We start from the raw sequence: 21,450 nt of genomic DNA on the forward strand, positions 1-21,450 counted from the left end.
CCTTACACCCATTAGAATGGCTATAATCACCAAGACAAAAAGCAACAAATGCTGGAGAGGCTGTGAAGAAATGGGAACCCTAATCCACTGCTGGTAAGAATGCAAACTGGTGCAGCCTCTATGGAAAACAGTATGGAGATTCCTTAAAAAATTAAAAATAGAAATATCGTATGATCCAGCTATCCCACTACTGGGTATCTACCAACGAACCTGAAATCAACAATCCAAAAAGGCTTATGCACCCCTATGTTCATCGCAGCATTATTCACTATAGCCAAGACATGGAAGCAACCCAAGTGTCCCTCGACTGATGATTGGATAAAGAAGATATGGTATATATATACCATGGAATACTACTCAGCCATAAAAAAAGACAAAATCGTCCCATTTGTAACAACATGGATGGACCTGGAGGGTATTATGTTAAGTGAAATAAGCCAGAAAGAGAAAGACAAACAGTGCATGATTTCACTCATGTGTGGAAGATAAACCAACACATGGACAGACAGAACTGTTTAGTGGTTACCAGGGGTCAGGGGGGTGGGGAGTGGGCACAAGAGGTGGAGGGATGCACTTACAATGGTGACTGATAAACAATAATGTACAACAAAAATTTCACAATAAAAAAAAATTTTTAACTCTTTGGCTTGAGCTAAAGCAGAGGCTGGCAATTTCAATGAAAAGAAGTAGATAGACACAGACTTTTTCCTTTTTTTAGAGTCTTTTCTTCAAAGGTTTGAAGTTACAGTGAGCAGAACAACTGTCAGCCAGGGCTCTGAAGTCTGATTCTGGTCCAAAGTTGGTCACTACTTTTCAACTCTAACATTCTGAGTCTTTAAAAAAAGAGAAAATTAAACCTTTCTCTGAAAAGAGTCTCTAAGAAATGCAAGGAGACAGAACAACAGGATAACTGGAGATTGTGAAAAGCAACACAGGAACTCTTCATGAAGCCGTCAAAGACAAACACAAATATGTGTCTTACATTCTAAGGATGCAGTTCTTCACTAATATTTATTTGCTGGATGTCTTCTCTGTGCTAGGATACAAAGATTAAGAAGAGAAGTTTTCCCATAATGTACTCATCATTATCTTAAGGTGGCATCAAGATACAAGCCTATCAAATGTGTCCAACTGAGTTTCTAGGTAGAATAGAAAAGTCTCGCCTTCTTGTGCTGTCAGAGAATAGAAGTGGTGGTACTCAGGCGAAAGGTACTCAGAACTGACCACCAGAGAGCACTTCTCCTTGCAACAGAAGATGGGTGTTAACTCGTGTTATGACCTGTTAAATAACAGAAGGGGTGGGAAGAGGTGGCAGAGTCCCCACAATCTCCCAGATTGTCTTTCCCAAGCCTTCAGCTTACCTCGATGTTTGCCCCCTGCTCAGGGTCAAGGTCCTGATGTGACTCCAGCTTTTCAATTTGGCCCTCCAGGGACATCACCTCATTTATTAAGCTGTAAATACACCAAGAGAGGGACTAAGTCCTGTGGATTAAGAAAAATCACCCAATGGCCAATCTTTTGAAAAATCATTTTTGATCTTTCAAAAATGAAATCCTATGCCTATATAAGAGGACTCTTGGGAAATGATTGTGTTGAAATGGAAGGTCATAAATATAATTCAAGAAAGTAAAAAACACTCTAAATTATCTAGATAATAGTAAAGGCCTAACTGGATACAGGAGCAGAAAATTAAAATGATTAAAATGGAAGCTTAATTAAATTTTTAGAAAAACACACAGAAAATCTTTGGGACCTAGGACTAGGAAAAGAGTTCTTAGACACCAATAGCACTACCCATAAGAGGGAACATTGATAAACTGGGCCTCATCAAAACTTAAAACTTTTGCCTGGCCAAAGACTGTTAAATGGATTTGCATGTCACATATCTGGCAAATGTCTTATATGTAGAATATATGTAAACCTCTCAAAACTCAACATTAAAAAAAAAATTATCTAATTAGAAAACGAACAGAAGACATGCACAGACATTTCACCAAGAAGATATATAGATGGCAAATAAACACGGGAAATGACGTTCAACACCATTAGCCATTAGAGAAATGCAAATTAAAGATGCAATGAGCTAGCACTACAAACTTATCAGAATGGCTAAGATAAAACATAGTGATAACACCAACGCAAGTGAGGATGTGGAGAAACTGGATCACTCATACATTGGCGGTGGGAATGTAAAATGGTACAGTCACTCTGGAAAATATTTTGACAGTTCCCCTCAAAACTAAAAAGGGACTTACCACATGACTCAGCAATTTCGCTCTTGAGCAATTATCCCAGAGAGATAAAGACTTATTTTCACACAGGAAGTTGTACATGAATGATCAAAGTAGCTTTATTCATAATAGCCAAAAACCAGGAATTACACAATAGTCCTTTGGTGAGTGAATGGTGAACCAAACTATCTTTCTGTCTCTCTCTCTCTCTTTTTCGATACCATGGAATACTACTCAGCAATGAAAAGGAAGGAACTATTAACACATGCAACAACTTGGATAAACCTCAAGTAAATTATACGGAGTGAAAAAGCCAATCTCAGAAGGATACATGCTACAGGATTTGATTTAGGTAACATTCATGAAATAACAAAATTATAGACATGTGGAACAGATTTGTCATTGCCAGCGTTTAGAGATGGGTGGGATGGAATGGTTGTGGCTATATAAGGGTAACACAAAGGAGTTGTGTGCAATGGTACAGTTGAGAATCTTGATTGTGGTAGTGGTTATGCAAGGCTACACATATGATAAAATTGCATAGAACTATACACACGCACATACAAATGAGTGCACATATAACTGGTAAAGTCTGAATAAGCTCTGTTGATAGTGCCAATGTCAATTTTTTGGTTTTGATGGTGTACTCGAGTTGGACAAGATGTTACCATTTGGAAAGGCTCAGAGAAGGGTGCAGGGGACTATCCTGTATATTTCTTTGAAACCTCCTGTGAATCTATAATTATTTCAAAATAAAAAATATAATAAGAAAATATTAATAAATAATAAATATTAAGACAATAAATTTGACAATTTACATGGAAAGGGCAAATTCCTTGAAAGATACAGTCTATCACTAAAGCATACTCAAGAGCTAGCTAGCCTGAGTAGCCCCTATCATCATTAAAGAAATTAAATTAAAAATCTTACCACAATGAAATCTCCAGGCAATATGGCTTCACTGGTGAATTAACCAAACATTTAAGGAAGAAATTATGCCAGTTCTACACAAACTCATCCAGAAAATAGAACAGGTGGGAAAACATCCCAATTTTTTCTTTGAGGCAAGTATTATTCTGATACTAAAACTAGACATTACAAGAAAGAAAAACACAGACTAATATCTCTCATTAACATACATGTAAAAATTCCACTTTGATAACTGAATCCAACGATATGTAGAAAGGATAATATATTATGACTAAGTGGAGTTTATTCTGGAAATTCAAGGCTGGCTCAGCATTCAAAAATCAGTCACTATAATTCACAGTATCAAGAGACTATAAACAAAGAAACATGATCATTCATAGATGCAGCAAAAGCTATTGAAAAAATTCAGTATCATTCCTGATTTTAAAATCATCTCAGTAAACTAGGAATAGAAGTTCCTATTCCTCAGTAAACTAAGAGTAAAAATCTCATATTTCTCAATCTGAGAAAGGGCATCTTTAAAAAACAAAACAGCTAACATCACACTTAATTATTTTACTGTAGAATTGAGAACAAGGTAAGTATGTCTGCTGCCTGCTGTCACCCTTCCTATTCAGCATCATACTAGAGGTTATAGCCGATACAATAAGGCAACAAAAGGTAATAAAAGCATAAAGATGGGAATGGAAGATATAAAGCTGTCTATTTGCAGATGACATGATTATATATGTGGAAAATCCCAAATAACCTGCAAAAACTACTAGAACTAATAAATGAGTTTAGCAAGGTCACAAGACACAAGGTCAATATGCAAAAATCAATTGTATTTCTGTTTACTAACAATTAACAATTAGAAATTGAGGGTTGGCCTGGTGGTGTAGTGGTTAAGTTCACACACTCTGCTTTGGTGGCTTGGGGTTCACAGGTTCAGATCCTGGGTGCGGACCTACACACTGCTCATCAAACCATGCTGTGGTGGCATCCCACATACAAAGTAGAGGAAGATTGGCACAGATGTTTGCTCAGGAACAATCTTCCTCACCAAAAAAAAAAAAAAAAAAAAAACCAAAGAAATAGAAAAACTTAAAATACCATTTACAATAGAATGAATGCTTGAAGTACTTAGGCATAAATCTAACAAAATGTGAAATATCTGTACACTGAACACTATAGAACACCGATGGAAGGAATCAAAGAAGGCCTAAATAAACATAGAGATATAATGTGTTCACGAATTGAAAGAGTCAACATTGCTAAAATGTTAATTCTTCCCAAATTTATCTATAGATTAATGGTAGTTCCAAGCAAAATCACAGCAGGACAAGCTTATTCTAAAATCTACATGAAAAACAAAAAAAAATTAGAATAGCCAAAACAATTTTGAAAAAGTAGAGTGAAATTGAATAACTCTCACTACCTAATTTCAAGACTTAACATAAAGCTACAGTAATCAAGGCAGTGTGGTATTAGTGAAAGGATAGGCATATAGATAAATGGAGCAGAATATAGAATCTAGAAATACACCCACACATATATGACCCATTGACTTTCAACAATGGTGCAAAGTAATTCCATAGAGAAAGTAAACTCTTTTCAACCAGTGTTGCTGTAATAATTGAATATACATATGCCAGAAAAAGAAAAAAGAAAGGAATCTTGGGATATACATATGCAAAAAATTTTTTAAAAAAAGGAACTTTGATCACTACTTGTTATGGATTGCATGTTTGTGTCTTCTCAAAATTCATATAGTGAAAGCCTAACCCACAATGGGATGGTATTGGGAGGTGAAGTCTTTGGGATGCAATTAGGTTTAGATGAAGTCACGAGGGTGGAGCCCCCATGATGGGAATAGTATCCTTACAAGAAGAGAGAGACTAGAGCTCTCTTTCTCCACTATGTGAAGACACAGCGAAAAGGTAGCCATCTGCAAACCAGGAAGGGGGCTCTTGCCGGAACCCAATCATGCTGGCACCCTGGAGGACTTCCCAACCTCCAGAACTGTGAGAAATAAATTTTTGTTGTTTAAGCAACCCAATACCCAACAGTATTCTGTTATAGCAGCCTGAACTGACTGAGACACTACCTCACACTGTATACAAAAATTAACTCAAAATGAATCATAGACCTAAATGTAAAATCTAAAACTATAAAAATTCTGGAAGAAAATAGGAAAAATCTTTCTGACCGTGGTTAGGCAAATATTTCTTACATACAACACTAAATCATGATCCATAAGAGAAAAAAAGGCGATAAATTGGACTTTATAAAAATTAAGAACTTCTGCTCTTTGAAAGACACTGTTAAGGGTATGAAAAATCAAGCCATAAACTGGGAGAAAGTATTTGCAAATCACGTTGAATATCTGGACTTTTATCCAGAATATATAAAGAACCCTCAAAATTCAGTAATAAGTAATAATAAACCAACGATTCATTTTTAAAAATGGGCAAAAGTTGTAGACATTTCACCCAAGAAGGTATACATATGGCAAATAAGCAATAAAAAGATGCTCAACATCATTAGTTATTAGCTAATTGCAAATTAGCATAATGAAATACTACCACATACCTGTTAGGATGGCTACAGTGAAGAAAAAAGAACAAACTTCCACTTATAAAATAACATGGAGATGTAATGTACAGCATGATGATTAGTTAATAATACTGTGTTGCATATTTGAAAGTTGCTAAGAGAGTAGATCTTAAAAGATCTCATTGCAAGAAAAAAAAGTTTTGTAACTATGTACGGTGACGATGTTAACTAGACTTATTGTGATGACCATTTCTCAACATATACAAATATTGAATCATTATGTTGTACACTTGAAGCTAATATAATGTTATATGTCAATTATACCTCAAAAAAAAAAAAAAAGAACGTGGTAACACCAAGTGCTGGAGAGGACACAGAACAACTGGAACTCTCCTACACTGTTGGCAGGCATGCAAAATGGCATAGCCATTTTCAAACAGTTTAGCAGTTTCTTATAAATATAAACATACACTTACTATATGATCCAGCATTACCACTCCTAGTTGTTTACCCAAGGAAAATAAAAATGGATGTTCACATAAAAACCCATATGTGAATGTTTATAGTTTCCTTATTCATAACTGCCAAAAAAACCTAAATGTTCCTTAATTAGTTCCTTAATTAGATAAACTGTGGTATATTTATATAATGGAATACTATCTAGCAACAAAAAAGAACAAACTACTGATGCATGCAACAACACGGATGAATCTCAAATGCATTACACTAAGTGAGAGAAGATGGACTCAAAAGGCTACATATTATATGATTCCATTTATGTGACATTCTGGAAAAGGCAAAACTGTAGGGATAGATCAGTGGTCACCAGCAGTTTGGCCTGGAGAGAGCAGTTCCCTACGAAAGGTCATGAGGGGTTTGGGGAGTGATGCAAGTGTTCTATATCTTCACTGTGGTGGCTGCATCACAGTATGCATCTTTTAAAACTGGCAGAACTGTACAATAAAAAACACAATTTTAACTATGTTAATTCTTCCAATCCAAGAGCACGGAATATCTTTCCATTTCTTTGTGTCTTCTTCAATTTCTTTCAGAAATGTTTTATAGTTTTCGGTGTACAGATCTTTCACCTCTTTGGTTAAGTTTATTCCTAGGTATTTTATTCTTTTTGTTGCAATTGTAAATGGGATGGTATTCTGAATTTCTCTTTCTGCTACTTCGTTGTTAGTGTACAGAAATGCAACTGATTTTTGTATGTTGATTTTGTATCCTGCAACTTTACCATATTCGTTTATTACTTCTAAAAGTTTTCTGGTGGATTCTTTAGGGTTTTCTATATATAAAATCATGTCATCTGCAAATAGTGAGAGTTTCACTTCTTCCTTTCCAATTTGCATCCCTTTTATTTCTTTCTCTTGCCTGATTGCTCTGGCTAGGACTTCCAGTACTATGTTAAATAGGAGTGGTGACAGTGGGCATCCTTGTCTGGTTCCTGTTCTTAGAGGGATAGCTTTCAGTTTTTCACCATTGAGGATGATATTAGCTGTGGGTTTCTCATATATGGTCTTTATTATGTTGAGGTACTTTCCTTCTATACCCATTTTATTCAGAGTTTTTATCATAAATGGATGCTGGATCTTGTCAAATGCTTTCTCTGCATCTATTGAGATGATCATGTGATTTTTGTTCTTCATTTTATTAATGTGGTGTATTACGTTGATTGATTTGCGAATGTTAAACCATCCCTGCATACCTGGAATAAATCCCACTTGATCATGGTGTATAATCTTTTTAACATATTGTTGTATGCGATTTGCTAGTATTTTATTGAGGATTTTCACATCGATGTTCATCAGTGATATTGGCCTGTAATTTTCTTTTTTTGTGTGTTGTCCTTGTCTGGTTTTGGTATCAGGGTAATGTCAGCTTCGTAGAATGAGTTAGGGAGCTTCCCCCCCTCCTCAATTTTTTGGAAGAGTTTGAGAAGGATAGGTATTAAGTCTTCTTTGAATGTTTGGTAGAATTCACCAGGGAAGCCGTCTGGTCCTGGACTTTTATTTTTGGGGAGGTTTTTGATTACTGTTTCAATCTCCTTACTGGTGATTGGTCTATTCAAATTCTCTACTTCTTCTTGATCCAGTTTTGGAAGGTTGTATGATTCTAAGAATTTATCCATTTCTTCCAGATTGTCGACTTTGTTGGCATATAGCTTTTCATAGTATTCTCTTATAATCTTTTGTATTTCTGAGGTGTCTGTTGTAACCTCTCCTCTTTCATTTCTGATTTTACTTATTTGTGCCTTCTCTCTTTTTTTCTTGGTGAGTCTAGCTAAAGGTTTGTCAATTTTGTTGATCTTTTCAAAGAACCAGCTCTTGGTTTTATTAATTTTTTCTATTGTTTTTTTTGGTCTCTATTTCATTAATTTCTGCTCTGATTTTTATTATTTCCCTTCTTCTACTGATTTTGGGCTTTGTTTGTTCTTCTTTTTCCAGTTCCTTTAGGTGCATTGTTAGATTGTTTATTTGAGATTTTTCTTGTTTGTTGAGATATGCCTGTATTGCTATAAACTTCCCTCTTAGAACCGCTTTTGCTGTATCCCATAAATTCTGGCATGTCGTATTTTCATTTTCATTTGTCTCCAGGTATTTTTTGATTTCTTCTTTGATTTCTTCGTTAACCCAGTCGTTGTTCGCAATCCCTATCAAAGTTCCAACAACATTTTTCACAGAAATAGAACAAAGAATCCTAAAATTTATATGGAACAAACAACAAAAGACCCCGAATAGCTAAAGGAATCCTGAGAAAAAAGAACAAAGCTGGAGGTATCACACTCCCTGATTTCAAAATATACTACAAAGCTATAGTAACCAAAACAGCATGGTACTGGCACAAAAACAGACACACAGATCAATGGAATAGAATCGAAAGCCCAGAAATAAACCCACACATCTATGGACAGCTAATCTTTGACAAAGGAGCCAAGAACATACAATGGGGAAAAGAAAGTCTCTTCAACAAATGGTGCTGGGAAAACTGGATAGCCATATGCAAAAAAAATGAAAGTAGATCCTTACCTTACACCATACACAAAAATTAACTCCAAATGGATTAAAGACTTGAATGTAAGACCTGAAACTGTGAAAGTTCTAGAAGAAAACATAGGCAGTACGCTCTTCGACATCGGTCTTAGCAACATCTTTTCAAACACCACATCTGACCGGGCAAGAGAAACAATAGAAAAAATAAACAAATGGGACTACATCAAACTAAAAAGCTTCTGCACAGCAAAGGAAACCATCAACAAAACGAAAAGACAACCTAACAATTGGGAGAAGATATTTGCAAACTATACATCTGATAAGGGCTTAATCTCCAAAATATATAAAGAACTCATGCATCTCAACAACAAAAAAACTACCAACCCAATTAAAAAATGGGCAAAAGACCTGAACAGACATTTCGCCAAACAAGATATACAGATGGCCAACAGACACATGAAAAGATGTTCAAAATCACTAACTATCAGGGAAATGCAAATCAAAACTACAATGAGATATCACCTCACGCCCGTCAGAATGGCTATAATTAACAAGACAGGAAACAACATGTGTTGGAGAGGATGTGGAGAGAAGGGAACTCTCATACACTGCTGGTGGGAGTGCAAACTGGTGCAGCTGCTATGGAAAACAGTATGGAGATTCCTCAAAAAATCAACGATAGAACTACCATATGATCCAGCTATTCCACTGTTGGGTGTTTATCCAAAGAACTTGAAAACACCAATTTGCAAAGATACATGCACCCCTGTGTTCATTGCAGCGTTATTCACAATAGCCAAGACTTGGAAGCAACCTAAGTGCCCATCAAGGGACGAATGGATAAAGAAGCTGTGGTATATATACACAATGGAATACTACTCAGCCATAAGAAACGACGAAATCCAGCCATTTGTGACAACATGGATGGACATTGAGGGTATAATGCAAAGTGGAATTAGTCAGAGGGAGAAGGTCAAATACCGTATGATTTCCTTCATTAAGTAGTAGATAATAACAACAATAAACAAACATAGGGACAGAGACTGGATTGGTGGTTACCAGAGGGGAAGGGGGGAGGGAGGAGGGTGAAAGGGATAATTCGGTACATGTGTGTGGTGATGGGTTGTAATTAGTATTTTGGTGGTGAACATGATGTAGTCCATGCAGAAATAGAAGTACAATGATGTACACCTGAAATTTTTACAATGTTATAAACCAATGTTACTGCAATAAACAAAAAATTAAAAAAAAAAACACACAATTTTACTGTGTGTAAACTATACCTTAAGTTTAAAAATGAAGGAAAATTTAATGCATAGGATTTGAATTAATAAAACCACAGAATCTTTTAAAAATTGAATATTACTAATGCTTTGGAAGAAGAAAAGGGCCATTTTGGATAGGATGGTCAGGAGAAGGCCGTTGTGAAGAGATGTTTAACTGTTTAACTGAAAGGTATGATGTTTTACTGAACGTAGAGGAGATCTTTAACTGAAAGTTGAGAAACACCTAGGAGAAGTAGCCCCACAGTAGGAAAGAGTTTGGAATGGGGTAGGATGGTTCAGAAGGCCAGATGAATTTATTTCTAAGAATAGCTTCCACTTATTAATTGTTATGTACCAGGCACTGTATCAAACTCTTTATATAAAGTATTTTATTTAGTACCCACAATAAACCAATGAGGGGGCTATCATTAGTCCCATTTTGTAGAAGATGAAAGTCAAGTTTTAAAAAAGATTGATTAGCTTATCCACAAAATGGCAGTGTCAGGATTCAAACCTGGGTCCCTCTGCCTCCAAAGCCCATTCTCTTTATACCAGTGAGCAGATAAATAACAGTTACTTGTACCTGTTCTGTTTTATTTCAAAACTTTCCACTTAAATTCAGATATGCATTAACAAATATACTTCAATGTTTTTTCTTGTCAAACTTGTTGAATCCCTTTGGACAAAACTGGAAAAAACTCAAGGATCATTGGGGACTTGATAACATTGGGGACATTTGATAACTATTAACATAGCTTCGAAGAAAGAGCCTGTGAAGGAAGTCCTTCCCTTGAGAGAAGAGAGAGCAAAGATGTAGATAACTTTGATGTAGGCTGTGAGATTTTGTGATATTGACGTGTAATCATAAGACTTTATTCTTCTTATCCTAAAGACTTTCCTAAAGACTTTACAACCTTAAACCCAGAGTTTCTTAAGTTTCCGAAGCTATAAAACTTTTCACTATTTTCTAACCAACTCCAACATCCTACAATTACCTCTTCACTGTGTTTTCTGTTAGGTTTATTTCTTGTACAATATTTTTAATTTTCTCCATCCAGTCTATGTGATCAGCTCCAAGTTCTTTCACTTGTTGACCCATCTGTGAATTCCAGTCGTCTAGCTGGAAGAACATGTTCTCCTGACTCCTGCAGAAATATTGTTATGATCAGTTTTAAGACAAAAAATCTTACATCTCGAATAGCCCAAAACCCTCTTCCTTTGATAAGAGAGTGCTCTACCACTTGAGCCCACTAAAACCCTCTTCTTTTGAATAGAAAATTGGTCTGCTTATTCGTTTCCTGTCACCAAAATGAGCCAAGTAGGCACTTAGCCCTCAAGAAAGAAGTTTGGGCATTTATTTGATATGAATTTTAACAGATCTTTATAAGGCTGGAGAAAATAAAGCATATTTTACATTATATATATAGACAAATTTTTAATTTCCCTGCATGGTATGAATGTTAAGTATTGATTTCAGGATGGTTGCATCTTGGTGGGGGAGGAGAGGTATATAATAGAGAAAGCGTTCACAAGGGCTTAACAATGTATTTTAAATGATAATTATAATACTTTTCACATCTAGAAAATTATCTGAGAGTGACGAGATATGTATTAATTCCAGGCTCCAAAGAAAAGTTTGCAAAGAGAACCCCATGGTTCTGCCTATATCCCTAGAAATGTCCTTACCCTGCATTCTTGCCGGAATGTGTAGGTAGTTACTTCTGCACAGGAGTGCTCAACGGTTTAAGACATGTATGGATTTTAAATCTTCCAGGCTTGTCCCTAAGTTCTCTGCTATGTTCCATTCTCCCCTCCACAAAACATTATGAAATGTTCCCTCTTGCATATGCCAAGGCTTACAGTTCAGGGATGTTCTCCTCTGAAATTTGAAAAGATGTGGACACTTGAGGATCCTCATGTTGAGCGTAATCTGTTTCTTCCTCCTCTGTCGGCAGGGCTTGGTCACGCTCAGCCTCCAGCTCCAACACATCCTGGTAAAGATTATGAAGGAAGCAAAGCAGAACAAAGGGATTGTGAGAAGAGGTGGTGATCCCTCTAACCTACCGATGCCCCTTTCTCTGGGGGCAAGCACATAGCCCTCTCTGAGGCTGGAGCATTCTAACGCATTTGTAGGATAAGCAGACACGCCCTTTTGCTCCATTGAGAGAGGAAGGCTGGGGCAGGGATGTGTGGAACATCAGGGTCCATAGGCAGACCTCTTTTCAGGGCTGATGAGTAAAAGAATTCCACCTGGCCGTGGACTCGAGCACTCCATTCAAACAAGATGACTGACTAGTCTCTTCAAAAAAATCAATGTCAAGGAAAAGAAAAAGGTGACTGTTCTATATTAAGAGAGTCTAAAGCATAACAACTGAACGCATTGCTGAGATCTTGTTTGGATGCTGGTTAAAAAAAATATGGGTATAAAAGACATGTGGGGGACAATCGAGAAAATTCAAATATTGAGAGAATTGAGGATATTAGATTGTATTATAGAATTATTGCTACTTTTCCTAATGTGATAATGATATTTTGGCTGTGTAGAAGAAAGTCTTTATTTTTAAATAGGCTCTCTGAAGCAAACAGGGATGAAGTGTCATGCTGTCTTTGACCTATTTTTAAATGGCTCAGAAAATTCTATAGATATACATATATAAAGATAAAGTAAAAGTGATAAATGGTAACAATTTTAAAGTCTAGGTGTGAGGATATGATTGATCATTGTATAATTCTTTCTTTCCTTTTTTTTTTTTGTGAGGAAGATTAGCCCTGAGCTAAATCTGTTGCCAATCCTCCTCTTTTTGCTGAGGAAGACTGGCCCTAGGCTAACATGCGTGCCCATCTTCCTCCACTTTATATGGGACGCCACCACAGCATGGCTTGACAAGCGGTGCATCGGTGCGCGCCTGGGATCCGAACCCCAGGCCTCGGAGCACAGGCCCTTAACCACTATGCCACCGGGCTGGCCTCATGATCATTGTATAATTCTTTTAAGTATTTTTTTAACTTAAATTTTTTCATAATAAAAGGTTTGGGGGGGATGCCAGCCCTGTGGCATAAGGGTTAAGTTTGGTGTTCTCTGCTTCAGTGGCCCAGGTTCACGGGTTCGGATCCTGGGCACAGACATACACCACTTATCAGCCATGCTGTGGCAGCAACCCACATATAAAGTGGAGGAAGATTGGCACTGATGTTAGCTCAGGGCTAATCTTCCTCAGCAAAAAAAAAAAAAAAAGAAGAAGAAGAGTTTTGAGGAAAAGCCTACTCTATCAGTTTGACTCACAAAATTTATTTCTTTGTTTCTTTATTCTTTGCCTTGTTTTAGACAAACATTCAAGGTGTTTTCTGGTATTTCAATTCTACACATGCACACAATTGACAATAATTTATCTTTCAACATTCTCTTCTTTAGTGAGTACATTGTGAAATATTTCTTCTGTCCTTTGAAGTAGTTTGGTCTGAAATTCTTGTCTTTCAGCAAAACTATTTTTAAACTGGAAGGAGAAAAACCTGGAGTAGGGAGAATAGATCACTCTCTTACTGAAATGTCTTTATAAATTACTGGCCAAGGCAATAGGAACAACTAACATTCACATAACTCTTTAAAAAAGTTTCTTTTGTGTGCATTATTTCTTTTAATTTTCATGCGAGATAAGATGGATAAAGGTAGGTATTGAAATCCCCTAGGCCATTCATATTTATTGATTTGCCCAAGACCGTATGGCATAGTGGGTTAAGTGGTCACCCTAAAAGGATATGTCCGTATCCTAATACTAGGACCCTGTGAATGTGAACTTATTTGGAAAAAGAATCTTTGCAGGTATAATTAAGTCAAGGATCTTGAAATGAGATTATCTTGGGTTACCTGGGTAGGCTCTACTCTAATGACAAGGGTCCTAATGAGAGACAGAAGAGGAGACAACAGACACAAAGAAGGTCATGTGAAGACAGAGGCATTGATCGTAGTTATGCAGCCACAAGCCAAGGAATGCCTGGAGACGCTAAAAGTTGGAAGAGGCAAAGAGGGATTCTCCCCCAGAGCCTTCAGAGGGAGCATAGTCCTACTAACCCCTTGATTTCAGAATTCTGGCTTCCAGAATTCTGGAGAGAATACAATTTTTATTGTTTTAAGCCACCAATTTTGTGATAATTTGTCGCAGCAGCCATGGGAAACCAATGAATATGGTTAGTAAGTGTAAGGACTAGAACTGTAACTAGGTTTTCCAATTCCAAGACCATGGCTCTTTTAATCATACCTAGGCCTTGGGTTCAGATTAAGAAATATCTAGCCTCTACCACTGTCACTTTCACAACCCAGTGGCACCTCACCAGTGATGTAATGATTATTATCATATTTACAGATGAAGAAACCAAGGCTAGATTTTCCAAATATTGTATGACTCTACTATATCTTAGCTACCTCTTCATGAATAAAAAAGCAACCACATTTTCAATTTCTTCCCACCAAATCTTTTGCCACTATGTTCAAAAGCAGCAGAAATGTACACATATGCTGTGATACAGAGAAGGAACACTGCATTTGGAAGCGGAAGACCTGAGTTGTAAGCCTTGTCTACTGCTGTGGGTGTTGAACAAGCCACCTAATCACTCTGAAGCTCAATTTCCTGTCTGTAGTAAGAAAATTGGGCCAGATCATCTCTAGAATGCTATTTCCAATCATCTATGATGACATATCTTGTTTCATCAATCAATTCACTGTAATGGTTAATTTACTGCCAAAGAGTCAAAAGGCAGGAATTAGAAATAAAAGGTTTTTTTAAATCTGCAGGATTGAGCACATAAAGAGTTGTGTGTATATATATTTTTAAACACAAACTAAAAGTGTCCTTGCATGAAATACACAGTCTAAGGGCATTACTTTCCATTTACATGTAGCTCTTTGAAGAGCTCATGTGTCCCCATTTGGATGTTCCATAGGCACCTCAAACTCAGCAAGTAAAAAACTGAATTCATCATATTTCCCCTCTATCTTGTCCAGATTCCCCATCCTTGCATATGGTCCCCCTATCCATCCAGATGCTTCTACCCGAACCCTGGAAGAAGTTTCCACAAGAGACATTCCTTTCCCTCTTTATTACCCATGTCACGTCCACTTGGTGTCCAAGCCTAATAATACCTATCTTTTAAATCTGTATCCCTTTTTACCCGATCTTCATGGCATCCCTGCGGCCAGCCAGTACCTCTTCATTCCTCATCAGTTCTCGACTCCCACTGACATCCTGGGTTCCAGCCTGCATTCTGCTTTACCTCCACCTCCACCGGGTCCTGCCTACCTGCTTACCTGTCGTGTCTTTTCTCTCCCTCTTCCTTTCTCAGAATACAGTTTCTCTTTGGCCTTGTTGTCTTTACGTGTGCTGTACCTTCTTTCTGAAATGCCTTTCTCCTATACAGTTTATCCTTCAAACTCTTTTATCTTATATTAGTTGCCACATTCCCGGTGGTCTCCCCGGACAGCCCTCCCCTGTGCTTCGTGGCACATTTGCTACTTCTAGCATGGATTTTATCATACATAGCCATTGCCTTGTTTGAGTCCCTCCTAGTGTGTGAACTCATTGAGGGGAAAGGATTTTATGTATATGTATTCCTAGCACTACGCAGCGCCTAGCACACAGTGGATGCTCAATAAGTGGTTTTAGAATAGACTTCAGAAGTAGGTACACACATTCTGCTTGTGAGAAATGCAAACAAAAGCAGGAAATAGGAAAGTCTGTTCACTCACCTGACATCTGAAATCAACACTGTATATAGCAGGGATCAGAAAATGTGAATCAGAGCAAAATATTCGTTTCTAAATGTTGGGGGGGGGGGGAGGGGGCTTTGATGGTTAGATATGGTAGCGCTATTTTGTTAATTAAACCAACAACTGATATTTTTTTAACTCCTATTAACTCTTTGTCCGTTTTCTGAACCTGTCCTTTAAATATTATGATCTTCTATAAAAAGATAAATTTAAGATTATGCAAAGTAGAGGCCTTCTGGTTTCCTTTCAGAGAATAATAGAAAAATGTTTCTTCCACAAGAAGTCGTATATTTATCATTTTATCAGCAGTCAAATTTATTAGTACTTATTTGTTAATTATGTAACTGCATGTGATTTATTTTTATGTAATTATAGAATTTTCCACATAAATAAATTAATATAAAGAAATACAATCATAAATTTAAAAAATATTTTGTTAAACCTTGTGCTCTGACTGGAAGTTTGTAAGAAATAGTCTATATGCCTTATACCCTGAGGAGTGGACTATTTGACAAACTCTTATGGAGTGAGTCATTTTATTCTCTAATTAGACTTATTCTGTCCTGGATCAACAAGTGATGGTATCACAGTTCACTGACTAACAGGATTCAACAGGGCACATTGAACCGTGAATGCAGGGACAGTGTCCTGGCAAAGTGGGTCCGGTGGTGGCAGTCTTGCCTGGAGTCCAGGGACGGGACACTCCCCCCCAAAGAATCAGATGATACTATCTGAAGAGTAATACCTTCAATTCACGTGTTTCCTAAGATCATAGCCTCTCACACTTCATTTTCCCTGTTTTCTTTTCCTTTCCTCAGCCTAAAAACTCCATCCTAAGACTCCCCTTTTAATTCAATTCCTGTTATTCTTTTTTTTCCATAAAAAGTGTCTGTCTCTCCTTCCACTTTTTGTCTGTCTCATTATTATCTATTCTCCACACCTCTTACTCTATCCCCTCACGCCTTCCATCTCCTTTTATTTCTTTGTTTACTTACTGCAGAGTCCTTGAAGGTAAAGTCCAGCTTAGGATATTCTTTTGGGACCTTTCCTTCTATGGATTTGCTGAGTTAGCCATCCCCAAATCCAAAATATATTCAAAAGAGAAGTAGACAAAGAGATGCATCCTGAGCTTCTACTGGGGGCTGTGTAGGCCTGGGAGTGAGAAGTTCTCACTCCATCCTTCCCTTGGGTTTTTCTGACTGGTTGAAACCACCCACCTCTGTAGCCAATAGCCCGGGGAATCTATGGAGAGATTTTCTCATCGATAACAGAGGGGGCCTGGGCCATGCCTTTGCTTTGATCTAAATGGCAGTGAAAGCATAAACTCTTTCCAGGACTATCTCAGGCATTTGTCAAAATTTCCTCCATTCCATGTCTGCTGAGTGACTGAATGTCAAAGACTGAGAGAGGTCCAGTCTGAATTCAGAATAAATAGATCTCTCTGATGCATTCTATTGGAAGACAATCTGCGTGCAAGGGGCAATTTTACATATGGTAATCTGCTCTAAGGTGAAAAATGTCACAGTTACTTCACAAATCCCAAGGACAAAAGTAACATATAATGCACAATTTTTTTTGAATGGGAAGTCCCTCATGTGATAACAGCAGCCCACAGAGGAGACAAGACCTCCCTCCTGGTTTCAAGCTCCGAATGTCCTGCAGTGTTATGAGGACACCTCAGAAATTTCCTTACCACTTTGAGATGTGAGATATGAAGTTCCTCTCTTCACTCACTGTGACATTTAAGTCTCTCTCTTACCCATTTTTTAGTCTCCACCTCGTGAAGGAAGTCAGTTTGGGGGTTTTCAGAGAAAATGTCGTCCTCATCATCTGATCTGTCCAAGATGTGGTCCATTTTGGTAAGTTCCCTTAGCAAACTGCAAGCCACACAATCAAAACAGGTGCTGTTATAGCGCCTTATGTCTATAGTTGAGGCCTGCCCTAAGCATTTCTAGAGGGAGAACACTGGGATCTTTCCCGGTCCCAAGAAGCACGTGCTATCCCTGTGCTGATTTCATTCTGCAGGAATAACGCCTAGCATAGTATACTGCGCAAAATAGGAATAGAGAGGCTGAAAAAATATTTGTTGACTGAATCAATAAATGATTTAACAGTGAGATTCCAAGTACCAAAGCCACTGCAGCTGTGCAGCTGTGTGTGTGTGCAAATGTGTGTGTGACATAAACAAATAATAAACATCCTTTTTTAAAAAGCAGAGTTAAAAAGTGTCATATGGTGCAAAAGACTGTGCAAAAAGGAGTAAGTCAATGGTACCATCTTGATCTCTAGCCCCCAGATGTCCTTCTCCCAACATTTACTAATTTCTTCTTTATTCTTCCACATTCTATGTATAAATAAGCAGCTATGTTTATCAAAATATATGTGTGCCTTTTAAAATATAAAAGACAGTATATTATACACACTAGTCTGTGCCTTATATTTCTTTTTTGACAACCTATTTTGGAGTCCATTTCATATTAGTACATAGAGAGCTGACTCATTGGTTATATGGTATTCCACCGTGCGGCTGTATAATAACTTGCTAATCAGTTCTTTATTAATGGATATGTAGACCGTTTCCAATCAATTGCTACCAAATAATGCTGTAATGACTAGCCCTATGTATTGATATGTTTATGTACAAGTATATCCATTGGATAACCCTAAAAATAGAATTGCTGGGTCAATACATACATATATTTTAGATTTTGATAGATTTTACCAAATTATGCTTTAAAGAGGTTGGATCTATTTACACTCCCAGCAAAGAGTGGTGCGAGTGCCTGTTTTTCACTCCTTTTCTACAACCGTGTAATATTAAGTTTTTAATCTTTGCCGATCCTGGTATGCTTAAATTGGTATCTCATTTTAGTTTTTTTTTTTTTGCTTGTTTGTTTTAATCTCTTTTTATGAGTGAGGTTGAGCATCTCTGCCTATATGTATAAAACTCATCTGTATTTCCTTTTCTATGATGATTGTGATGATATCCTTTGCCCATTCCCTATTGGACTATCGTTATTTTGCTGGAGTGCGTATATACGTATATTTGTACACACACTCACGTATACTTTTGAATGAATCACAATAAATTTATGATGGAGGTCTATTGCAGTAGTTTTCACTCTGTGGGCCTTGAACTCTGAGGTGGGGAGTAGTCTGCACCTTCCCTAAATAGAAAGGGGTCCTGGAATCTATACACATTTCTACAGATTGAATAAATAATGCTTACATGGATAAATACTGCTAAGTTTACAAATGTATATGCTGCTGTTACTAATAAATTATAAATGCATTTAAAAACATCTTTGATATCATAATCAGCTTGCTTGACAAACGAGCGGTTCTGGAAAATCTTTTACTTTAAAAAAGTTCTTCCTGTTTAAAAAGGTTCTTCTTCTTTTTTTTTTTTTTTTTTTTGCTGAGGAAGATTCACCCTGAGCTAACATCCATGCCAATCTTCCTCTATTTTTTAATATGTGGGCCACCAGCACAGCATGGCCACTAACAGAGTGGTGTAGGTCCACACCTGGGAACCAAACCTGGCCCGCTGAAGTGGAGCGTGCTGAACTTAACCACTAGGCCACTGGGGCTGACCCTAAAAAGGTTCTTAACCATTGGTTTACACTAGTACACATTTTTATCATTGGTTAACAAATGCGTATATGTATTTATATGAATATTTGTACTTCCTCTACTCTAGAAAGTATTTTAAATGGTTTATATCTTTAGCAGGTGAAGATAATGAAGGCACAAAACAACGTATTTTCGTAAATTGGGACTGAGTCTTGGCCATTTCTATTCAACTGTTGTCTGCTTAGTTTATGATCATAGGACCCTTTACTGTCTCACAGGACCTACCACAATAAATATTCATGAGGTCAAAATTAGAAGAATTGTGGAGAAGAATGTCAACCCCAATCTTGAACTTGGAAACCTCATCATTTGCATCTTACTGGCCAAAGGAAGTCTCTAGACAGAACCCCAGAAACTGGTCCTGGGAGCTCAGCCCTGACTTACTTCTGCATTGCACCTTCAGTTGCATCGATATTTCGGAGGAAGCCATTGTTTTTCTTGGTCAGCTCTTGTTCTTTCCCAATTGTTTCCATCTGCAGAGACGTCTTGTCACTTAGCTCCATGAAAGCCATTTCTTCAGCACCTCAGGGACAATGATGACAAGAGGAGTTTCATGGCAGGATTGGCAATTACATTCCCTTTGCTGATCTGCTGACAGCAGGCTGCTTTCAGGGAGTTTGGCCTTAACCCGTTTCCTTCCAAAATGGGCCTTCCATTGTAAGGGACCCCACAGTAAGCTTTTGGGTTTCTCTGCTCAAATATATACGGGAAGCTCTTGTGTATGGCTGCCCCCAAAGACATCTCTGGTTAACATTAGAGTTGTCTGAGCCTGTAAATGTGTATTTTAAATCTTTAAATGGGATTATTATAGAGCAATATAAAATAGCTAGGCTAGGGTGATGGGAACCGTCGTTTTTATAACCTCTTTATGATTATATATATGCACATTGTAAAAAAATAGAAAAGGAGAAAGAAGAAAATAAAAATCATTGGTACTCTAGAGATAACCAGAGATATCCAGACAAAACTCACTGTTAATATTTTGGTATATTTCTTTCCATTTCTAGATTTGATGTTTGTTTTATTCTTTTCCTATTGTTGACAATTAGGTTATTTCTAGTTTTTCACTATTATAAATAATACAATAATGATTATTCTTGCTTAGTAATTTTCAGTGCATCTCTATTATTTACTTAGGATACTTCCCTAGAAGTGGAATACAGATTTTTAAGGATTTAGAAAAATATTCCCAAATTACTTTCTTAAAGATTCAACCAATACACACCACCGGCAACCGTGTATGAGAATGGGAAACTTCATTCCAGCCTGATAGGCAAGTGTTAGCTGTAGAGCAGAGAAGTGAATTGTTAGAGTACTTAAGTGAGAAAAATAAAAGTGAAAGGAAATAGGAAAGAAGGCAGAGAGGTGTGAGGCAGGTTCTAGGAAGCTCCTATGAAAAGCTGTAAGACAGGATCTCTACAAAACATAGCTCCTCATTACTGGCAGAAATCAGAAGGGATGTACCCAGCACCAAACAGGAAGAAACTTTCTCCTCTGTATACTCAAATAAGTGATAGTAATAAATTGGCCTAGAGCTGGAGGGTGGCCTGACCCCCAGGATCCTGAGGGACAGAGGGGACTGTAGACTGATGGGAAGCGAAGTGATAGCAGGGATTTTCCTAGAAGGGTGATTTATGTCTGAGATTAGGAACAGTAGGAGGAAGGAGAGAGGTGCTGGGAACCACAGAGATATTGGACGCATCTGGGCCACCAAGGACCTGATCTATAACTCTGTGACAAAAACGAGCTTTGTCCTTGACCTGTGTGGGGGTCCACAGTGGATGTGGTGCAAAGGGGCCCCTGTAAAGGAGAATCAACAGGAAAGGGCTAGAACCTTTGATGTGAGATAACACCATCCTTCATAACTTTGAATGTGACAAAGAAGAATAAACCTTTGATCTCTTTCAGGAAGGACGCTGTGACCTGCCTGATTTCACCACAGCTTTTGTCCTGTTTCTTCTGTTTCCTGAAGGTGTTAAGCATTACTAGGGCAATTCCAAGCTCGGAAAGATGAATGGCTGCTGAGCTCTGCCTGGTTTAGTGTCTCTTTCCTGTCCAAAAGTTAGAACACTGTACAAATAACAAGATTTCCTTATTTT

General features: G+C 37.5%; 1 protein-coding gene across 1 annotated transcript in view; it reads right to left on the reverse strand.

Moving 5' to 3' along the window:
• SMCO2 (single-pass membrane protein with coiled-coil domains 2) overlaps positions 1–21,450 on the reverse strand; it is a 42,707-nt gene that overhangs the window by 16,894 nt on the left and 4,363 nt on the right. Inside the window, exons 3-7 of the mRNA XM_058557400.1 lie at positions 19,736–19,824; positions 17,478–17,595; positions 11,818–11,948; positions 10,953–11,102; positions 1,362–1,452 (exon numbers count right to left, since the gene is read on the reverse strand). Coding sequence (XP_058413383.1) covers positions 1,362–1,452; positions 10,953–11,102; positions 11,818–11,948; positions 17,478–17,595; positions 19,736–19,824 — 579 coding nt within the window. The remainder of the gene's footprint in view (positions 1–1,361; positions 1,453–10,952; positions 11,103–11,817; positions 11,949–17,477; positions 17,596–19,735; positions 19,825–21,450) is intronic.

The sequence above is a fragment of the Diceros bicornis genome, chromosome 17 (genome assembly GCF_020826845.1).
Source record: "Diceros bicornis minor isolate mBicDic1 chromosome 17, mDicBic1.mat.cur, whole genome shotgun sequence".
NCBI lineage: Eukaryota > Metazoa > Chordata > Mammalia > Perissodactyla > Rhinocerotidae > Diceros > Diceros bicornis.